At 38.0% G+C, this 17,336-nt stretch overlaps 1 protein-coding gene across 1 annotated transcript in view; it reads left to right on the forward strand.

The window, feature by feature from the left end:
- tmem145 (transmembrane protein 145) overlaps nt 1-17,336 on the forward strand; it is an 84,430-nt gene that overhangs the window by 42,075 nt on the left and 25,019 nt on the right. Inside the window, exons 4-7 of the mRNA XM_041793683.1 lie at nt 1,144-1,230; nt 1,921-2,022; nt 13,780-13,864; nt 14,377-14,448. Of these exons, the coding sequence (XP_041649617.1) occupies nt 1,144-1,230; nt 1,921-2,022; nt 13,780-13,864; nt 14,377-14,448 (346 nt within the window). The remainder of the gene's footprint in view (nt 1-1,143; nt 1,231-1,920; nt 2,023-13,779; nt 13,865-14,376; nt 14,449-17,336) is intronic.

The following is a 17,336-nucleotide window of genomic DNA, read 5'->3' on the forward strand; positions in this document are numbered from 1 at the left end:
TATTATTTTTAACATCACAAATTGTCATAATAATGTTTAGACCATGCTGTTGTATCAATGCAGTACTTCTCAAAATAACACAATAATCAATCATATCAAGAAGACAGCCTTTAATAGGCATACATGATAGTGGATTTTTTGGCCGACATTCGATATGCTGATATTTACATATCAATTTTAGCTGACATCCATATTGACACAATATTTAGATATAGTTAAGACCTTAAACTTCAGTCTGTAAAACACACAAGTTAGTTTGAGGATAAACAAATAAACAAGTTTGTCATTAGAATGGACTTGAAAGTGTTAGGAATGATGATGAATAAAGAAAAAGATTTCATCTGATGTAGGTCTGTTGGTCCATCCTTAAACTCCACTTACTTTTTTGCACAAATGGCCAATATTTACAGCTGATAGGTTTTTATAGCCAAAATTATGGATTTGGCAACATCTTCTGCCTATACCAGTTATATCTTCTATTTCTGATATACACATATTATTATGCATCCTTAGTCTTTATGATATGATCATAATCATAACTTACTCATGCACCATAAACTAATTTGCTTGGCATCCTTTGATTCAAAAATCAAAACGCTGGTAAACACTGGTACTTGAAAACAGTACTTGCAAAATAGAGGTGGGACTCTTCAGGCACCTCATGATTTGATTTGGATTCATAGGGCTACGATTTGATTCTTAAATGATTATTGATGCATTTTGATTCATCAATAATCATTTAAGAATTGAAGATGTGTGTAAACTGGAAATTTGCAATTGCACTGAACCAAAGGTAGTAGCATCCTTTCCTTGTAACTTATCTGAAATTACAAACAAAAAAATGTCCTTTTTCACAGATAAACAACTGGTAATCTAAATCTTGCTGTTAGGCACTCGTGTCCACCTCTTTGTTCCTGTTATTCCACACTATTACATTTTAAAATTATTACACATCACGATACATCTAAGAATCGATTTTTTTCTTCCTCCTCTATTGCAAAATTAATTGGAATTTAATCATTGCAATCCCTGTTAATTAGTTAAAGTGACTTGTAATTCGAGTTAAGACTAGTGAGGATGACTTATACTGATCAGACACCCTGAGTTGTCCATTTTTCATCATAATGTGTGTTATGTCATCAGAACTGCTACCAGAAAGAAGCGGTGCTGAGACCAGAGAACAACCAGGTCATCAACCTAACAACACGCTACACCTGGTCTGGCTGTGTGGTAAGAACACACAAAATCACACATTCATATGCTGTACATCCACACAAGAATAATGAGCAGTATCCAGTCCTTAAGGATCCAAGATCTATAGGATCTAACACATGGATTCTGTATCTATAAATGACCTTGTCTCTCTTTGTGTTGTAAAATAGAGAGAAATACACTACAGAGCCACTTAATTCATTCTGTAACCCCACAGTTGGGCTTATTTTCATCACTCCTTTTGCACAAATATATAAAAGAGGTTAAAAAAAAGCATAAAAAGAGAGATGGAGGCAGCTAATGGCCTCTAATGTGTTTCTGTAACATTTCCTGATCCACACATTTGCACTCTTGATGATGCATCCCAAACAAACAAAAAAAGGCCCAAAAGATCTTTTCTTCAGTAAGATCTTCTTTAAAATAAAAAAAACATAGTCTCTTTTTCAATAAGCTACACATTGTGGTTGTTTATCACATTAGGAAGTGCGATTGCCAGAGTGACTCTGTTGTTGTGGCTGTTAGTGGATTTTGTTGACACATTTCAGGCTATATCGGGGGTGTGAAATATGTCTGCATCTTTGTATTTCAGTCTCCAGCTCTGTGATAATTCAGGGCGTCTCAGAGGTAAAACGTGATGCCTTTTCGGATAACAACACTGCACTTCTTTATATCTCTTCATCTCTCTCTCTCTCTCTCTTCCTCTCTCAGGTGGAGGGAGACGGCAACGAGGAGGTTCTGAGCTGTGTGGGCGGTCGTAGTTTCCGCTCGGTCAGGGAGAGATGGTGGTACATCGCTCTCAGCAAGTGTGGGGTAAGCACTGACCTCTGACGCTACCCTAACCCCCTGCTGGCTGTTTCTTCAGATAAGGGCAGCTGTACTACCAGGCGGTTGCCATAGCGATGAAAACAGACTCACAGAGCACATACACAAACATAACTGTGAAGTGACTGTGTTTATCATCTACCCTTTTGATTAGCAGATGTCATCATCGTCGTTTATACTGTCACTTTTCTTATCAATTTAAACCCAAAAACAGAATATTCCTTTGGGTGATATCTGATTGAAGAGCAGACTATTGACATCTCTAATGATAGGGTGTTTTTTTTTGTTTTACAGTCAAGAAAAGAAAGGGAATCTTGATTAGTAGTTTTCAGGTGCAGGCAGCAGCATCAAATATTAAAGTTGAAAAGCTCAGGAAGGAAAGAAACTCTGCCGACTGTGAGAATGAATCTGTAAAACTGTGGATGCTTTGGGGCCACTTTTGAGCTGCCTTCTGTTTAAATTTTAAACCAACTTAACCAAATTTCTTTGCTAGTTTGTGTTTTCCCATTTGAATAATTTTCACCTTGCTGCATCTTAAAATCTTGTAGATAAGAATTCTCAGTTGGAAACTGCAAGAAAAACTACTGCAGTTATTCACAGTTATTATCTAAATTAGAAAGTTAAAGATAAGCTGCATTCAAATCCTCCTGAGCTGCCTGTTCACAAGTATATGTTTCTGCATCAAGTCTGTGCTGCATCTAAGCCTTCACCAATGTGAGCACTACATACTTTTGCATCCACAACTCTGCAATATTCTGCTACTTGGCAGTGCAATTTTTATGACAGTTCCAGGTCCTGCTTGTCTGTACAGGGAACCAAAGAAATGGCCAAAGAAATGAATGTGTAATGATGGAGTTAGAGCTGCTAAAGATTGATCAACTGAGTTGTCATATACGACAAGAAGAGATGCATGCTATTCAAAGTTGAATAACTTATGAACCATAAATCGTAGCCACTTCGTAGCCCTCCGTTGTGTCATTCTGATGACATTATCCATGCCTTTTTAGCTCTTACAGAATGTTTTTTTTTAGCAAGCCTGGAACTTCTGTGAGTTTCTGGGGTCTAAATCCACACCAGTATGTTTTAGCACATTAAACTCTGATCATGCACGTATGTACTCAGCTGATGTCTACCCAGCTTTGCTTGGTGTGACAGGAAATCCTTTTCTTTTTAGAGATCCAGATCATTTGACTCAGCTCAGTTGAGTTGGTTGATGGCTCCCAAATGGCTCTTCATTTGGTACCAGTTTGGCTTTTTAAATATGGATTAAATAAGTACAAATGATTGAGGAAAGGAAACTGGCACTCAGACGTGAGCTAGCTAGCCGTCGTTGACATTAAAGAGACGTCTTGTAGAACAGGCTTGTTCGCGAACAGTGTTACAGTGTATCACATTTCAATTAAAAGCATGTTTGTGACAAAATGAGGAGTTTTTTATTTGTTTTTGGGGGGCTCAGCTAGACTCTTAGCCCAGTACAAGACTTTAGTCAACTTTCATCTGGTTAGCAATGGTAAGAGGTCTGCAGGACTGAATGAATGGCGATATTGATCATCTCCACACCAGCTAAATAAGTTAAACTGTGGTAAAAATCACTTTTTTGTTAAGTGTAGGGATCGTATTAAATGTATGTACACATTTTTTGATTATAATTGCAGCGTAGAGATCCATTCAGGGCTATGAAGTACCAACTATACTCAATTCCCACTCATTTCAAAAGGCTGTCCTCCACTTCATGACATTCAGGATCACATGAATGCTAACAGCCTATTGGGTAAATATTGCAGTAAGATTACATCACAAATTGTTCAGCCCTAGTTCAGGGCTACATAGACCTATAGTGTAGCTTTGATGCAAATATTTCCAACTCCTACACCTCATCTCACCCAGATGGTTGCAGTCAGCCATATACTAGGTTTTAACCCAGTCTCGTTTTCATGGACCCGGTGCAAAGAAATCAGCGCACGTTACAAGACAATAAAGCAAAAACATGTATTAAACATCACTGTGGATGCAGGAGTGCCACATATGACTATGTTTTGTACAGTTAAGGAATATAAATGATGTTATGAATATAAATAAAGCATTAATATAGATATACTTTGACACTGCAGTATTGCTTGTTGTATAGTTTGATAAATTCTGACTGTAATGTGGATTTCCAAATATTCTTGCATGTTGCAGAACTCTCCCTATCTTACACCTAATCCTGTATCTGTGCATCTCCCTGAATCGCCTGTGGACACCTTGAAGTTCTTATCTCTCCACATCCACATCCCTTTGTACAACAAAGCACACCCTTTTTAAAATGCAACACTCTGCTTAAACTCTGCTAAACACGCCTTACAAGGACTCAGCTGTAGCCTATTGATTAGCTAGCTTTGGGGACTTTTAAGCCTGTTGTTGGTTTGTGATTGGACTCAGAGTTGTGCTAATGGTATGCACAGAGAAAAAGTATGAGCTGCTGAGCGAGTTGTTTGTTGATGTGAGTCTGGACTCAGGCGCTCAGCAAAGAAAAAAATGAGCTCGTATAATGATGGCAAGGATCAGTGATGATACATCCTCCTACACTGAGGACTTCAGTCAAGGACGGATCTCAGGGAAATGTTTGTTTTTATATGTACATCATTTTCATGTTTTTGGAAGTGAGTGAAGCTAAATACGGAAGATTTCTGCTCTATTTGTATCACTGGCTGACTGCCTATCAGAGTCATAGTCTGGGTTACAACTGTGCTTTGCCTGTGGTCATGATTCTGTTTATTTTTGAGCAAGTTTTTTTTGTGGGCTTGTTTTTGTGCCGTCGGTTCAGAGCACTGGCTGGAGAGGGATCTGATCAGAGGAGATGCTTCCTGCAGTGTGTGGTTCAGTGTCACACCAGCCTTTTCTGATAGACACCCTGCCTAATGCTTTTGGACTAAAGTATAAAAGCTCATCTCAACTCTCGGGGACATGTGTACACTGTGTCCCGTAGCCAATTTCCATCCAAGGAGAGCTTCTATTCACCTTCTCCTCCCTTTCACACCTCTCCGTCTCTCCTACCCTCTGCCACTCACAATCTTTGGCGACGTCCACCTCTTTTTCAGCTCCCTGTCTCCAAGCTGTGATGTGTTCCAAGCCATTTCATATCTATTTACCTCTCTGTCTCCTGCTCCTCTCTGTCAGCCTGCCTCTAATTGTGTTTTTCCTCTCCATCTTGCCATCTCACTGGTCTCATTTCTTCTCCGCCTCTCGCTCATTTCATGCATTCCCTCTCCCTGCACACTGTCTTTTATGTGCTTGGTCATATTTTTTTCTTTTTGTCCATGTTTCTTTCTTATCCATTTCTCCTTTTATCTTCTTTCTATCTCTGCCTTTACTTGTGCTAAAGTTGGTCTAACTCTATATTAGCTCATGAGCTGTTAAAAATCAAAGGATTTCTACACTGAATCCAAAGAACAGGCTTGCCCGCATGAAATGGTAAAATTGTTATTTAACATTTCCAAGCAATTTCACTCGATTAATTCTAACTGGAAACCTCAAGGTGCCAAATAATCATCATTGTTTTATCAGCTGTAATAAAGACAGTCTTTATAAATAAAAATCCAGTCAGCACAAACTACAAAGGACAAGACCTCTGGCAGTCAGTGTGGATGTTTTTAAGGCAATTAAATTGCTAGATCATCCAAAGTTCACTGAAATTAACAGGCTTGAATGCAGCTTTTACTCCACGGTTTTCTTTGCATGACTAGTGTTTTACTTGATTATTAACAGTGTCAAACCAATTAAATGCCTCCCTTTTCAACGAACTTCAAAGTACTGCGAGCATCTCTGTAGCAACGTTTTTAAAAGGCAAATGAACCTTTTGTCACTGGCAATACTTTGTTTTGAAGAGTTACAATAATGTAGATTACCCTTAACTGTAAATAAACACTTAAACAGAACAACTAAATAACAAGGCTTCATTGTGTAATTGATCTCTGCAACTTTTTACATGCTAATCCTCTTAAACAGAGGGGAAAAAATAGAAAAAGAGTGACAAAATCTATGAATGGCTGTAATCAGCCTCTGCTTTATTATTCAGGGCTGAAGGGCTGATAATGAGCAAAATTGCCTCAGCAGGGAGCCGAGGAAGCTCCGATGTTGGCACAGGCCACAATAATGGCCAACATTTTCTAAGCTGCCAACTTGGCAGGTGACTCATCCTCAGAGAACAAACACACCCACCTCTGCTGATTTCTGTCCAGGTCCCAGTCAGAAATGCTGTAAACTATATCTCTGCCCTGGAACACAGTCACATATAGAAAAGGGATTCATCCCTCTGTGCCAGTCTGGAAAGCCTTCTAATATATCATAAATAAGTAATGATAGCAGAAATATTTAGACAGCTTTGCAATTCACTTGAGAAAAAACTCACCGATGAGGAAATAAAGCGACCTTATGATTTGTAGATTTCATTTCTCACAGTTTCCCTGTCAAATATTTGGACTGTGTATAATCTTTATAGAAAAACACACTTTGTATGGGCTATGATTATTTAAATTTTTGGCTCAACTTGATAAAAGTGGACCCTTATTTTCTCAGAAAACTGATTGTTTGCTTGTCTGGATTCCAGATTATAATCTGGTCCTAAACTGTAAAAGTATGAAGCGGTCAGGGAACTTCTGGTCTTTTGAAAATGATTTGATATTGAATTTTGATATAAATTCAGGGTGGGTGATATGCAATAATTTCTTGATTTATGTATGGCAAGATCATGATCTTAATTTTATTACTTTTTTCATTCCATTTTTAAGACAAATTTGTAAACTGATGACCAGAAAAACCAAGCTTATTTCTCAAATATATTTTTAAATGCACAAATACTGTGTTTACAAGTCAAGTTTTTAAAGATTTTTTCTTTTTCCTCTGCAACAGCCTGTTGGCCAAATTTTAAAATTTGCCATTTTATGGATTTCACCATCAGTTAAGGGGGTCTGGAGGTCTTCTCCAGAATATTTAAGGACCAAACATTTATTTTCCTGCATTCTGATCTATTTTATGGAACCAATTTCTTTGTTTTCTTTACCACTTTAAAATTATAATTAGTCTGTTCTCTTTGGTATTTTGTGTGTATTTAAGTGTTAATCATACACATTTTTACGCAGTAATTTTCATTTTAATGCATGTGGACTATGAACAGAATTCCTACAGCTGTATCTTTGCACGACAGCCTGTTGTTATTCAATGTTGTATATATTTCAGTTATATATATATATAGTCCAGTTTTTTATTAGGCTGCCAAATGAAGTAATTATAAACATAATCCAGAGTATGATCCATTAACATAATTTTGTTTTTTTATTTATAAAGGGGTCAGGAAAATGTTCACAGAGCAGGTATGTAGGCTATGGTGTCAGACTCATACCTGCTGCTCATAATAAAGGAAAGAGGAGGAAAATACAAGTAGAGATCATGCAGCAGCATGCATGTAGGCTAGATATATGCATGGAAATCAATGATTATACTGTTAAAAAACATTTTTAAATAACCTCCAGACCTCACAGACATCGCTGCCTCCCTCTGTATCTGCCTCTGCCACACTTTCCTTTGCTGGCCGCGTTGTGGTTTATCTTTCCACCCTGCTCAAACCTCAGGAGACAATTTAGGACGCTGTCTTTTCAGCTCATCAAAAAAGTTCATACACTGTGCAGATTTTTCAAATAAATGTTTTTTTGCATATTGATGGTTTAGAAAACCACGACACAGCTCTGTAGGTCTATAAAAATGTTCTTGAAGACTAAATCTGAAGTTTCAGATTAATTTGCATCCATGAATCTGGAGGAGAACAGTCTGAGGTAGCAAAGAGCTAATAGTAAAAGAGCAGACTCTACAATAGAATAGCTTTAGTAGATCGTAGATTCTATTTCTTCACAATCCCCATCACACACCCATAATCACAATTAAAGTTCCCTTAAATAGCATGTTCATCAGTATTATCACAGTATTGTTCTAATATGCTGAACCTTCTGAAAAGTCAAGTTTATATTTTAAATGGCACAAATCAAATTTCTTCATGGTGCACTATGTTTTTGTCTGTATAAACAATTAAATGTTAACCTTTTAAAAGTAAACATAGCAACATATCAAATGTGCTTTAACAAAGGTACTTTGTTGTAAAGGTTGTCCAAATTTTCTGTACTTTGAAACTTTCTTTTGGTGAGTCTTGAGCAGTGATTTGAATGGGGCGGGGGGTTTTATGAGTGAGGTGCAGGATTTCAATAAAAGGATGGAGAGCCAGTGGAGATTTTGAAGGACGGGAGTGATGTGGTCATGGGAGCGGGTCTGGGTGAGGAGGCGTGCTGCAGAGTTCTGAATGTATTAAAGTTTATTGAGCACTTTGGAAGGCCGTGTACCGTAGAGAATGCTATTGCAGTAATCTAGCCTGGATGTGATGAAAGCATGGATTAAGGTTTGGGCTGCAGGGAAGGAGAATAATGGATGCACGCAGGAAAAGGAGGCAGGTTTTGTGAGTTTGGTGACGTGCTGACAAAATGAGGTGGCTGTCAAAAAAAAAAAAATCAAGATTGCAGATGCAAGGGGTGGGAGATAGGGAGGAAGTGTCAATTTGGAGACTGGAGTTATGAGCAGATTTGGGGCCAATGATCATGATTTCCGATTCATTTTAGTTTAGTGAGAGAAAGCTGTTTGTCATCCATGATTTTATGGCATTGAGGCAGTTGTTTAGAGTGGAGTGTGTTTCTGTGCTGATGGAGATGATGGAAATGTAAAGTTGGATGTTGTCAGCATAACAGTGAAAATGGAGATCATGGCTGAGGGGAGCAGGAATATGACGAACAAGAGAGGACTAAGCACTGAACCCTGGGGGACGCCTTGAGACGGGGGAACCAAGGAGGAGGAGCAGTTATTGGTGTGAATGAATTGCTGTCTGTCTGTAAATGAAAGCTCACCATGTTCAGCCGCTGTGTCTCAGCAGTTGTATTACAAACTACTGGAATGTTTGTGCTGTTAATAGATTGTTTATGTGGCCATGGGATTAGCAAGCACTGGGACAAGATGCTGCTTATAGCGGGAGAACAGTCATTTTAGATCAGCCGTGCGTACCTGAGCATCTGCCTCAAGCATCGTGCTGGTGTATCTGTGATGGCAACTGAGAGAAATCTTGTGCCTTTGTTTCCAGCAAACAACATAGAAGTAGTATCAGGTCATGTGAATAACAATGCAACATCGTAATTGTGATTAAAAACAATACAAAGTTCAGCCTTTATCAAAATAATTGTGATTTGATTTTCGCCCTAATCAAGCAGCCATGGCAGCAGAATGAACTGGTAGAAGCATTCAAACAGCTCTAGGACCATATCCATAAAGACACAGAGTTAGATTGGTTTGATTTGTAGATGATTAATTTGACTGGCCTGCTTAAACCCAGATCCCAACCCAACTGAACAATTTCAGGATTAATTGGACTTGCAACCTTTAATCCAGCCTGATAACAGGACATTGGCACTGCAACCTCAATTTGGCAAAATAGGAGCAAATCTTTGCAAACAGAATTTTATTTGAAGTTTCAAAATGCATATTAAAGTGTTGAGGTCAGTGCCACAAAGCGTCTGAAAACAATTTGAAAATCCTATGTGGGCTTTTATGGGAGCGTTCTCAAATCTAAAAAAGGTCATCAGAAAATGTCTTAGCTGTTAAATAAAGGTAGTCTTTGATTTTGGCTTAAGAATCTAATTACAATGGGATATTATGTAAAATTTATAAGACACTGTTTTATGAAGTTAGCAAAAGTCAATAGGTTTTTACATAACTTTGAATAATGATTTTCTAAAATTGTTACACAGTGCCTCACACAAGTAAAAAAAAGCACATAAAAAGGATTAGTGAGTTAAAAGCTGGGCAGCCATGACAACAAAATAAAAATGACAGGTGTAATCAATAAAACCACTAAAAATCAGTCACCACCAATAGGACAGCCATTAAAATCAATACTTGTAAGCTCTGTGATGAAAGTAGGCTGTGAGAAGAGATTTTTTCATTAATACCAACAGTTATTGATAGACATATTTGGATCCATGCTCGTTTTTTCATCTGTATGTCTTTGTTCAGCCGTTCAGTGGTGACACCAGACTGTGCACACTTTTCTAATAAACTCTCAGACAGTGTCCCCGAGCTTTAACCTAACACTTAAGTTTTCTGAGACAAGATCGACAGTCTCAAAGACTCTCAGAAATCCTTTTACATGCAGTTATCTGCAGCCCAGGGGAGCACACCATGTTCAGACTAATCAGGTGTTTGGGTGCAAACAGCTTCAGAGTGTGATAAATCAGTACAGTATGTCAGACGTGGAAGACTGAAACCACAAAGAAACACACAAACCCATCCCGTGCCTCCCTGTCAGCCCCACTGAGAGAGAATCCCTGCGGTGTGAAGTCCTTTTTTCTCCTCTGCATCCCTTTCTTCTCCCCTTCTTTGCATTTACTCCTTTGTCATCATTCTGTCTCCCTCTCCACCTGTTTTCTTAACTTTCCCCCTCTCCACATCTATCACTCTCTTTATCTCTGTCTCCTTGCTCTTTGTGTCTGTATTGATTTTGTGGCAGTGCACGCTCTACGCTTCTTGCCCTTTTTTGATAGAGGGAGTGAGATGGAGTTTCAGGCTGCCAAATGAAATCAAAGTCTTTTTTTTATCTCCTCCCTCTCTCTCTTTTCCCCTCACTCCAAACGCAACAAGCTCAAACTTCATCGGCTTTGAACTTGTGTGTGTGAAATGAGCTCTCTGTGCTCTGATTGTCAACCCATCTCTGTCCCCCTCCTCTTTATTCTCGACTCCCCGTTGCTCTGTCTCACCTTCCACATTCTTTTCAATTGGACACCTTTTTTATTCGTGAGTACCAAAAAATTAATCCCTCCATCAGTGGTTGATAACTCAGGTGATCTCAGGACCTCAGGATCTCTCCTTCCCTGCATGTTTACCCACCTTAATATTCTCTTTTGTGGTTTCATAACATCACAGAGCAGAAAAATCATATCTGATCAACAGATAATTCTAATGAGCCTGAGGAATAATTGATAAACATGCCACAGTTATTATAAATAATAAAAAATAAGAATACACTGAAGTAAATCAGAGCTCTGACCTTTGCTCTGATCCATCTATTCCCTCCTTCTATTTATTTTTGGGTCATCTTCTCATTGAACAGAGCAGCCTGCATACCTTTCATACCTGCTCACTTCCTGAACACACCTGAGGGCTCCTGAGGCTCTCTGAGGCCAGCTGGGGGACTATCTGACTATAAGGAGCAATAACACAGAGCAGCCAAACCAACAGAGTGTCTGTTCCTCCCTGAGGAGGGTTTTGATTATTTTTTCACTTCTCTTATCAGAAAGATTCAGATGATTTTTATTAACATGTGAAACAGAGGTTTCATATTGGATTGTGGCACCCAGGTCTTGTTCACTCACAGGATATTGTGATGTTAAAGCTCTTGTGAAGAGCTTTTAATCCAGTCATGAGACAGAATAAAACTAGGACTGATTACTCTTTGTCATTGGTTCCCTATTTTTCCCTTTGGAGCCCACCTTTCTTTTATCTAAGAAAAGCTGAGCTCCCAAAGGACCCACACAAAACAAATGATACTCTAACATCAATCTTAACTGTTTTCATTGATAAAATCCCAACAGAATGCCCTCGCAACCTACCTAGAAAGTTCAGAGTGTGCATGATCAGAATGGTAGCACGTCTGCCTTAATTTGAGCTATATTTTTTTTCCTGTTATATTTAATCTAGTACAGGAAGACAACTGTACTAGAATAAATATGCATGCAATACCTTAAAAAACATTTGAAATGTGCAATAAGTTTGAAATTTACTTACACACATACACTGACAGACCAAGATGAGTCATACTGCTTTTTCTGCAGGGAACAGCAAAATTCACCTGAACTGAACATTAAAAACTGAAATTTTGATCAATAAATGAGTAGGGATGCAAAATGTAGGACTGAGGCAGATATCAGATAAGCCAATATTTACAAACTAATTTTACTGGATCCCATTAATATGTGTAGTTCAGACGTAAACCTTCAGTCCTTAAAACACACTCTAAAGGGCCTTGTTGACACAGAGATGAAAACGATATATTTCCGTTTCGTTTTGAAAAAGTTTTCTGTAAACACGGGACACGCGTAAGCACAGAACCATCGAAAACGCTGTAGTATATATGCCAAACCTGTAAGTGCTGCTGTAAAGCTGACACGGAAGTACAACAAAATGGAGAAGACTACAGAAAACTGACCGAAACTTTCTCCTGGTTGCCCTTCTGGTTGTTCTCCATAGTGGATTTAAGAACATCTGGTGTGTGCTGTTCTCTGTGATGGTAAAAGAGCTTCAGATTTTGCTAAAAAAAAAAAAAAAAAAGGACTTCAAGGATGAACAAAGAAATGAAGTCCATAGAACACACTTTGAATTTTAAGAAATGAAGATGAACAAAAGAAAAACTGACACCGGACGGTTTGTCCAGACTGAAACTCATTGCCATCTCTGCTGATACTGATATTTAACCTTTTAAGCGAACATCTGATACTGATATCATGCTGATAATATCGTGCATCCCCATAAATGATTAATAGCACAACATTCTCGTTATCAGCAAAGGAGAAGTACAAGAAAATTATGATCATGGTTTAGATGCACTCACAGTGGTGTTGAATGGTGTATATATGAATACAGTTTCAAGCAGGCTGATGTGTTGACATTTTAGTTTGACTTTGCTGGTAGTTTAGCTTTTTTAGCTGAACTTAAATTTTACATTTTGGCCTCTACTTGCCAGGTGATTATATCAGTAAGGCTTGTAAGGGCTGCCCTGCTAATCCAATAATTATTGGATTTGCATTTTATCAAATACACTAATCCAAATCACAAAGCTCCATTTTTTAAACTTATTTTTGGGCTTTTATGCCTTTATTTTAGAGAGGTGGATGTTGGATAGAGTTGGAAATAGGGATGAGAGAGTGGGGGTTAGACTTGCAGGAAAGAAGCCACAGGCTGGACTTGAACTCAGGCCATCTGCATGCGGGGGGCGGGACCTTACCACTAGGCCATCTGTGCCACAAAAAGCTTCAATTTTTTAACAAGTCAAGTCTAGTCTGGGTTTATGAATTTTATGAATTAACTTGATTATAATGATAAACTCAATAGCACAATACAAGCAAAATACATAAGAAACATGCATACATACAGGATGCATACTGTACATTTCTTTAAAAGGATGGCATACTGTACTACTTGTGATTATATGTAGTTAATATTTCTTGTTATGTTCTCATGCATAAATAGTTAATGGATGTGCTGATCAAAGCCCTCAGCACTTTAAACATTTAATTAACCTTGTCAATTTATGCATTCCAATATTATGGGATGCATCTTTTGCCTCTCTTTTATTCCTTTTACTCATGCTGTCTGGAGGATCCATCATTCCTATCTTACAGTGTAAAATACTGCTTTTACATCCAGCTAATGCCTTTTCCTGACCTAAAGGTCTTCATTATCAGATATGAATTGAAAAAGCAAAATGTCATAGGAATCATATATCCAAGAATCTGAAGAGTCACCTCTCATGGCCGTTTCAACCTGCAGATTTGTCCAGCAAAGCTTTTAGCATTAATGGCTGTTTTGCAGCGATCCATGTAAGAGAATGCATTTTTAATCTCACCTGCCTCTCTCTCTTTCTCTCTCCCTCTCCTCCTTTCTCCTCTCCCTTCTCTCTGCCAGGGCGATGGCTTGCAGCTGGAGTACGAGATGAAGCTGACCAATGGCCAGTCTTTCTGGACGCAGCATTTCTCAGCAGATGAGTTCGGTAAGAGTGATTAGACAGAAAGAGAGAGATTACTGAAGGAATCGCTGATGGCACAAGCCAACACCACTTAGCACGGCCAATAAAGCACACTGAACTGAACAAATTACAATAATGAAGGGACGGCTGAATGAATTAATGATGATAGATGAACTGTGAGGAAGGGATGAAAAGAAAGAGTGGCCCATGTAGCTTTAAATGAATTATTCCTACATCCCCAATGTGCTTCTGTCTCTTTTCCGCTACTGTATCTCTCTCGCTCTTTGGTTTTTAACTAATTCTTCATCCTGCTCACGTACCTGCCTCTGTGGATTTTTCATCCCTTCATTTTTCTACTTTTCTTCCTCTATCATCCCCTCCCTTCTCAATATCCTGTGAACCTCATTGACTCTTTTACCCTCTGGTTTCCACCTCCTCCTCTGCACCTTCATTTCTCCTTTTCCCTCTTCTCACTGCTTTTTTCTTCCTCATCAATTATTCTGTTTCCCTCTCCTTCTTCCATACACTTTTCTCAGGTATCTTGGAGACGGATATCACGTTCCTGGTCATCTTCTCCATGGTGTTCCTCCTCTCGTGCTACTTTGCCTGTAAGTACTGTCTTTTCCACTTTGCTGTATCCCTCTCTCACTCTTCTCCTATGAAACAGACAATCTCTCTTGACTTTCAGAGCACGCAGCAGTCATTTAGTGCCCTTTTCGTTAGATCTTTTAAAAAGGGACATGTTTTCTTGATGGGAGATGAGTAAGTCTTCATGTTTCTTCTGATAAGTAAAAGGTGAAGCATGTGCCTATTTTTTTTCTCTGAGATAGGAGTTTGTCAGAACAGAGCACGGGTGACATAAGAGGCAGGAGATGGAGGTTGGTGAGTGCAGGGTTGGGTTTTCGTGTAAAGGTGAACGGTTGAATGGAGAAGGTAGCCGTAGCCTGAAGGTAAGTGAAGCGGGTTTGTCGCAGCAAGGTCACAGCTCAAAAAGCCCAAAGCCAGAGAGAACAAAAGCTCAGAGGAAAGGGTTGCCCACAAATGAAAACTCTGTTGTGTCCTTCCTTCTTCATTTACCGCCATGTATCTTTCTTTCTCCAAACTATGACTCACAAGAGAGCCTATTTCCTCCTTAACTCTACTCCACCCAGAGTTTTTGCCATTTGAATCAGATTGGGCTGTTTATCACGGACCTTCAACTATTTGTTCTTTTTTGTTTTTTAATTAATGTTCCACAGCTCCCCAAGCCCTGCTGATGAGCGTCAGAGAGACACTGATTTCCAGCATCAAACTGCTTTTCACTGGTTTTAATCAAAGGGTCTGTTTGTTTTGGAGAGGAGGAGACCTCTGTGGATATTTAGTTCCAGGTAAAAGCCATGTGAACAATTATCTAGGAGGAACCTTACTTAAAAACATGCTGAGCACCTTGAAACACACCGGCAGCCAAACTCAAAAGACCCAAATGATGTTTTGCGTCCTCTAAAGACCATTGGAAAATGACAAACTTCAACATGGAGCTCTTTATTGGGTGTTTTTAATCATTTTAATCACTGGATCTGTTTGTTTTTAGGACGACTACTCTGCAGGTGATTTGGCTCAGGGTAAAAGCTGTAGTATTCAAGAGGTGTTTTTGATTGAGTTTGAAAAGTTTACAGTCTGCCACACTTTAGAATCAATATGCAGAACAGGAGCATGCAAGGTCTTCTCAACTGATGATTCACAGCGTTGCTTTCAGTGAGCAGTCTGAAGTTGTTACTACCTTTGTGAACCTCAAAATGATTCATTGCATACTTCAACCTGTTTCTCATTATGTTTGTATTTATGTTTTCATTACAAACACACTATAACAGAAATACAAGTTAATAAAAACATCATAAAATCCAACAGAAACCTGCTGGATGGCTGATTTGAAAACCATACCTGGAATACTTGAAAAGGATACCAAACCAGCAGTAGCAAAGGAAAAAGCAGATTAAAGCCATTAAAGTGTTAGTTGTCATAAAAAGTAGGATTACACTGGTTGTTAAAATTAGGGCCAATATTAGTTGTGATTTTGTAAGAATTTAGCCAATACCAATGTTTTGTTAAAAATCTGTATTTGATTCAGCAGCTAGGCATGCCAGATGCCAGAATAAAATTGATTTGACGCAACAGATAAGCACTGGTGACTTAAATCTGCTCATGACATATAGTTTGTTTAATCGCCAACTTTTTCTAACAGAGATGATAACCATATTAAACCAATGCATCTGTGCATCCTTAATAAATACTAAAATGTAATGCATACATTGAAAAACAAATATGAGGAGCCAATGTAAAATACTATTTACCAATGTGAATAGTTCAGAAGATTTTTTTTTAATTGAGGGTCCAAACTCAGTACTTCATATGGAATCCTACAAACCACCATTTAAAAAAGAAAAATGTGGAAGTTAGACAATTGGAAAAAAATAATCCTAAGTCATGATTATGAGATACAAAGTTGAAAATATGAGATAAAAAGTAATATTTATGAAATAAACAGTCATAACTATGAGATAAATATCTGAAATAATGAGATAAACAGTCAAAATTATGAGATAAAAAGTCATAATTATGAGATAAATATTAAAAATTTTGAGATAAAGTCAAAATTATGAGATAATAAAATCATAATTATGATATCAAAAGTCAAAATTAGGAGATTAAAAGTCAAAATTATGACTTTTAATCTCATAATTTTTATCTCATAATTTCCAAATTTTTTCTCATAATAATGATTCGGGATTTTTTTTTCAAGAATTGCCTTACTTTCACATTTCTTTTGTATTTGACAGAAATGGGCTTCCATAACATCATGTTGCCACTTGGTTGACATAAAAATTCTGAGCTGGCAGAATTTTTTTCAATTGAAAATAAATTTATGAGGTGGCATGACTTAAATAGCTGTGCCAACTATTGAAGTTGAGCCCCCAGAAATTTTTGGCTCAACTTAAAATTATATGTTCACTTGGTAGCTATCTTACATGATTGAAGAAACTCTGGTGACTTCTGAAGATCCAGATTGATCTGTGAGGTTCCCTCATGTTGGTTCTCCACCAGAAAGCTTCAACTTTGCTTGTCCCGATTTTAAAGTAATGTGTCTCTAAAATTTCTGCAACCATACAGCCATGAATTGACTTTTTGTGTCCACAGCTATTAAAAAGTAATTTTTAAAAATTAATCAGCAATGATTTCTCTGTATAATAAGTTCATACAGGGACTTTGTTCTTTGGTTGAAACTATTTTCTACACTGAAGTCTAAAATTCATCAGCTTAACAAGGACACTTCTTCTATTAAGTTATATTTATCTGGCTGGGACTAGCACTGACTACATTTGTTTTGTGACTATTTTATCAATGTGAAGGCAGAAATCTACAAACTATCTGCATGCAGAGACACCACTAGATTACAATTCTGTAGACATTCAACCGTAATGTTGAGATAAAATAACATTCAAATCCTGCAATGTCATTT

The sequence above is a fragment of the Cheilinus undulatus genome, linkage group 8 (assembly GCF_018320785.1).
Source record: "Cheilinus undulatus linkage group 8, ASM1832078v1, whole genome shotgun sequence".
NCBI lineage: Eukaryota > Metazoa > Chordata > Actinopteri > Labriformes > Labridae > Cheilinus > Cheilinus undulatus.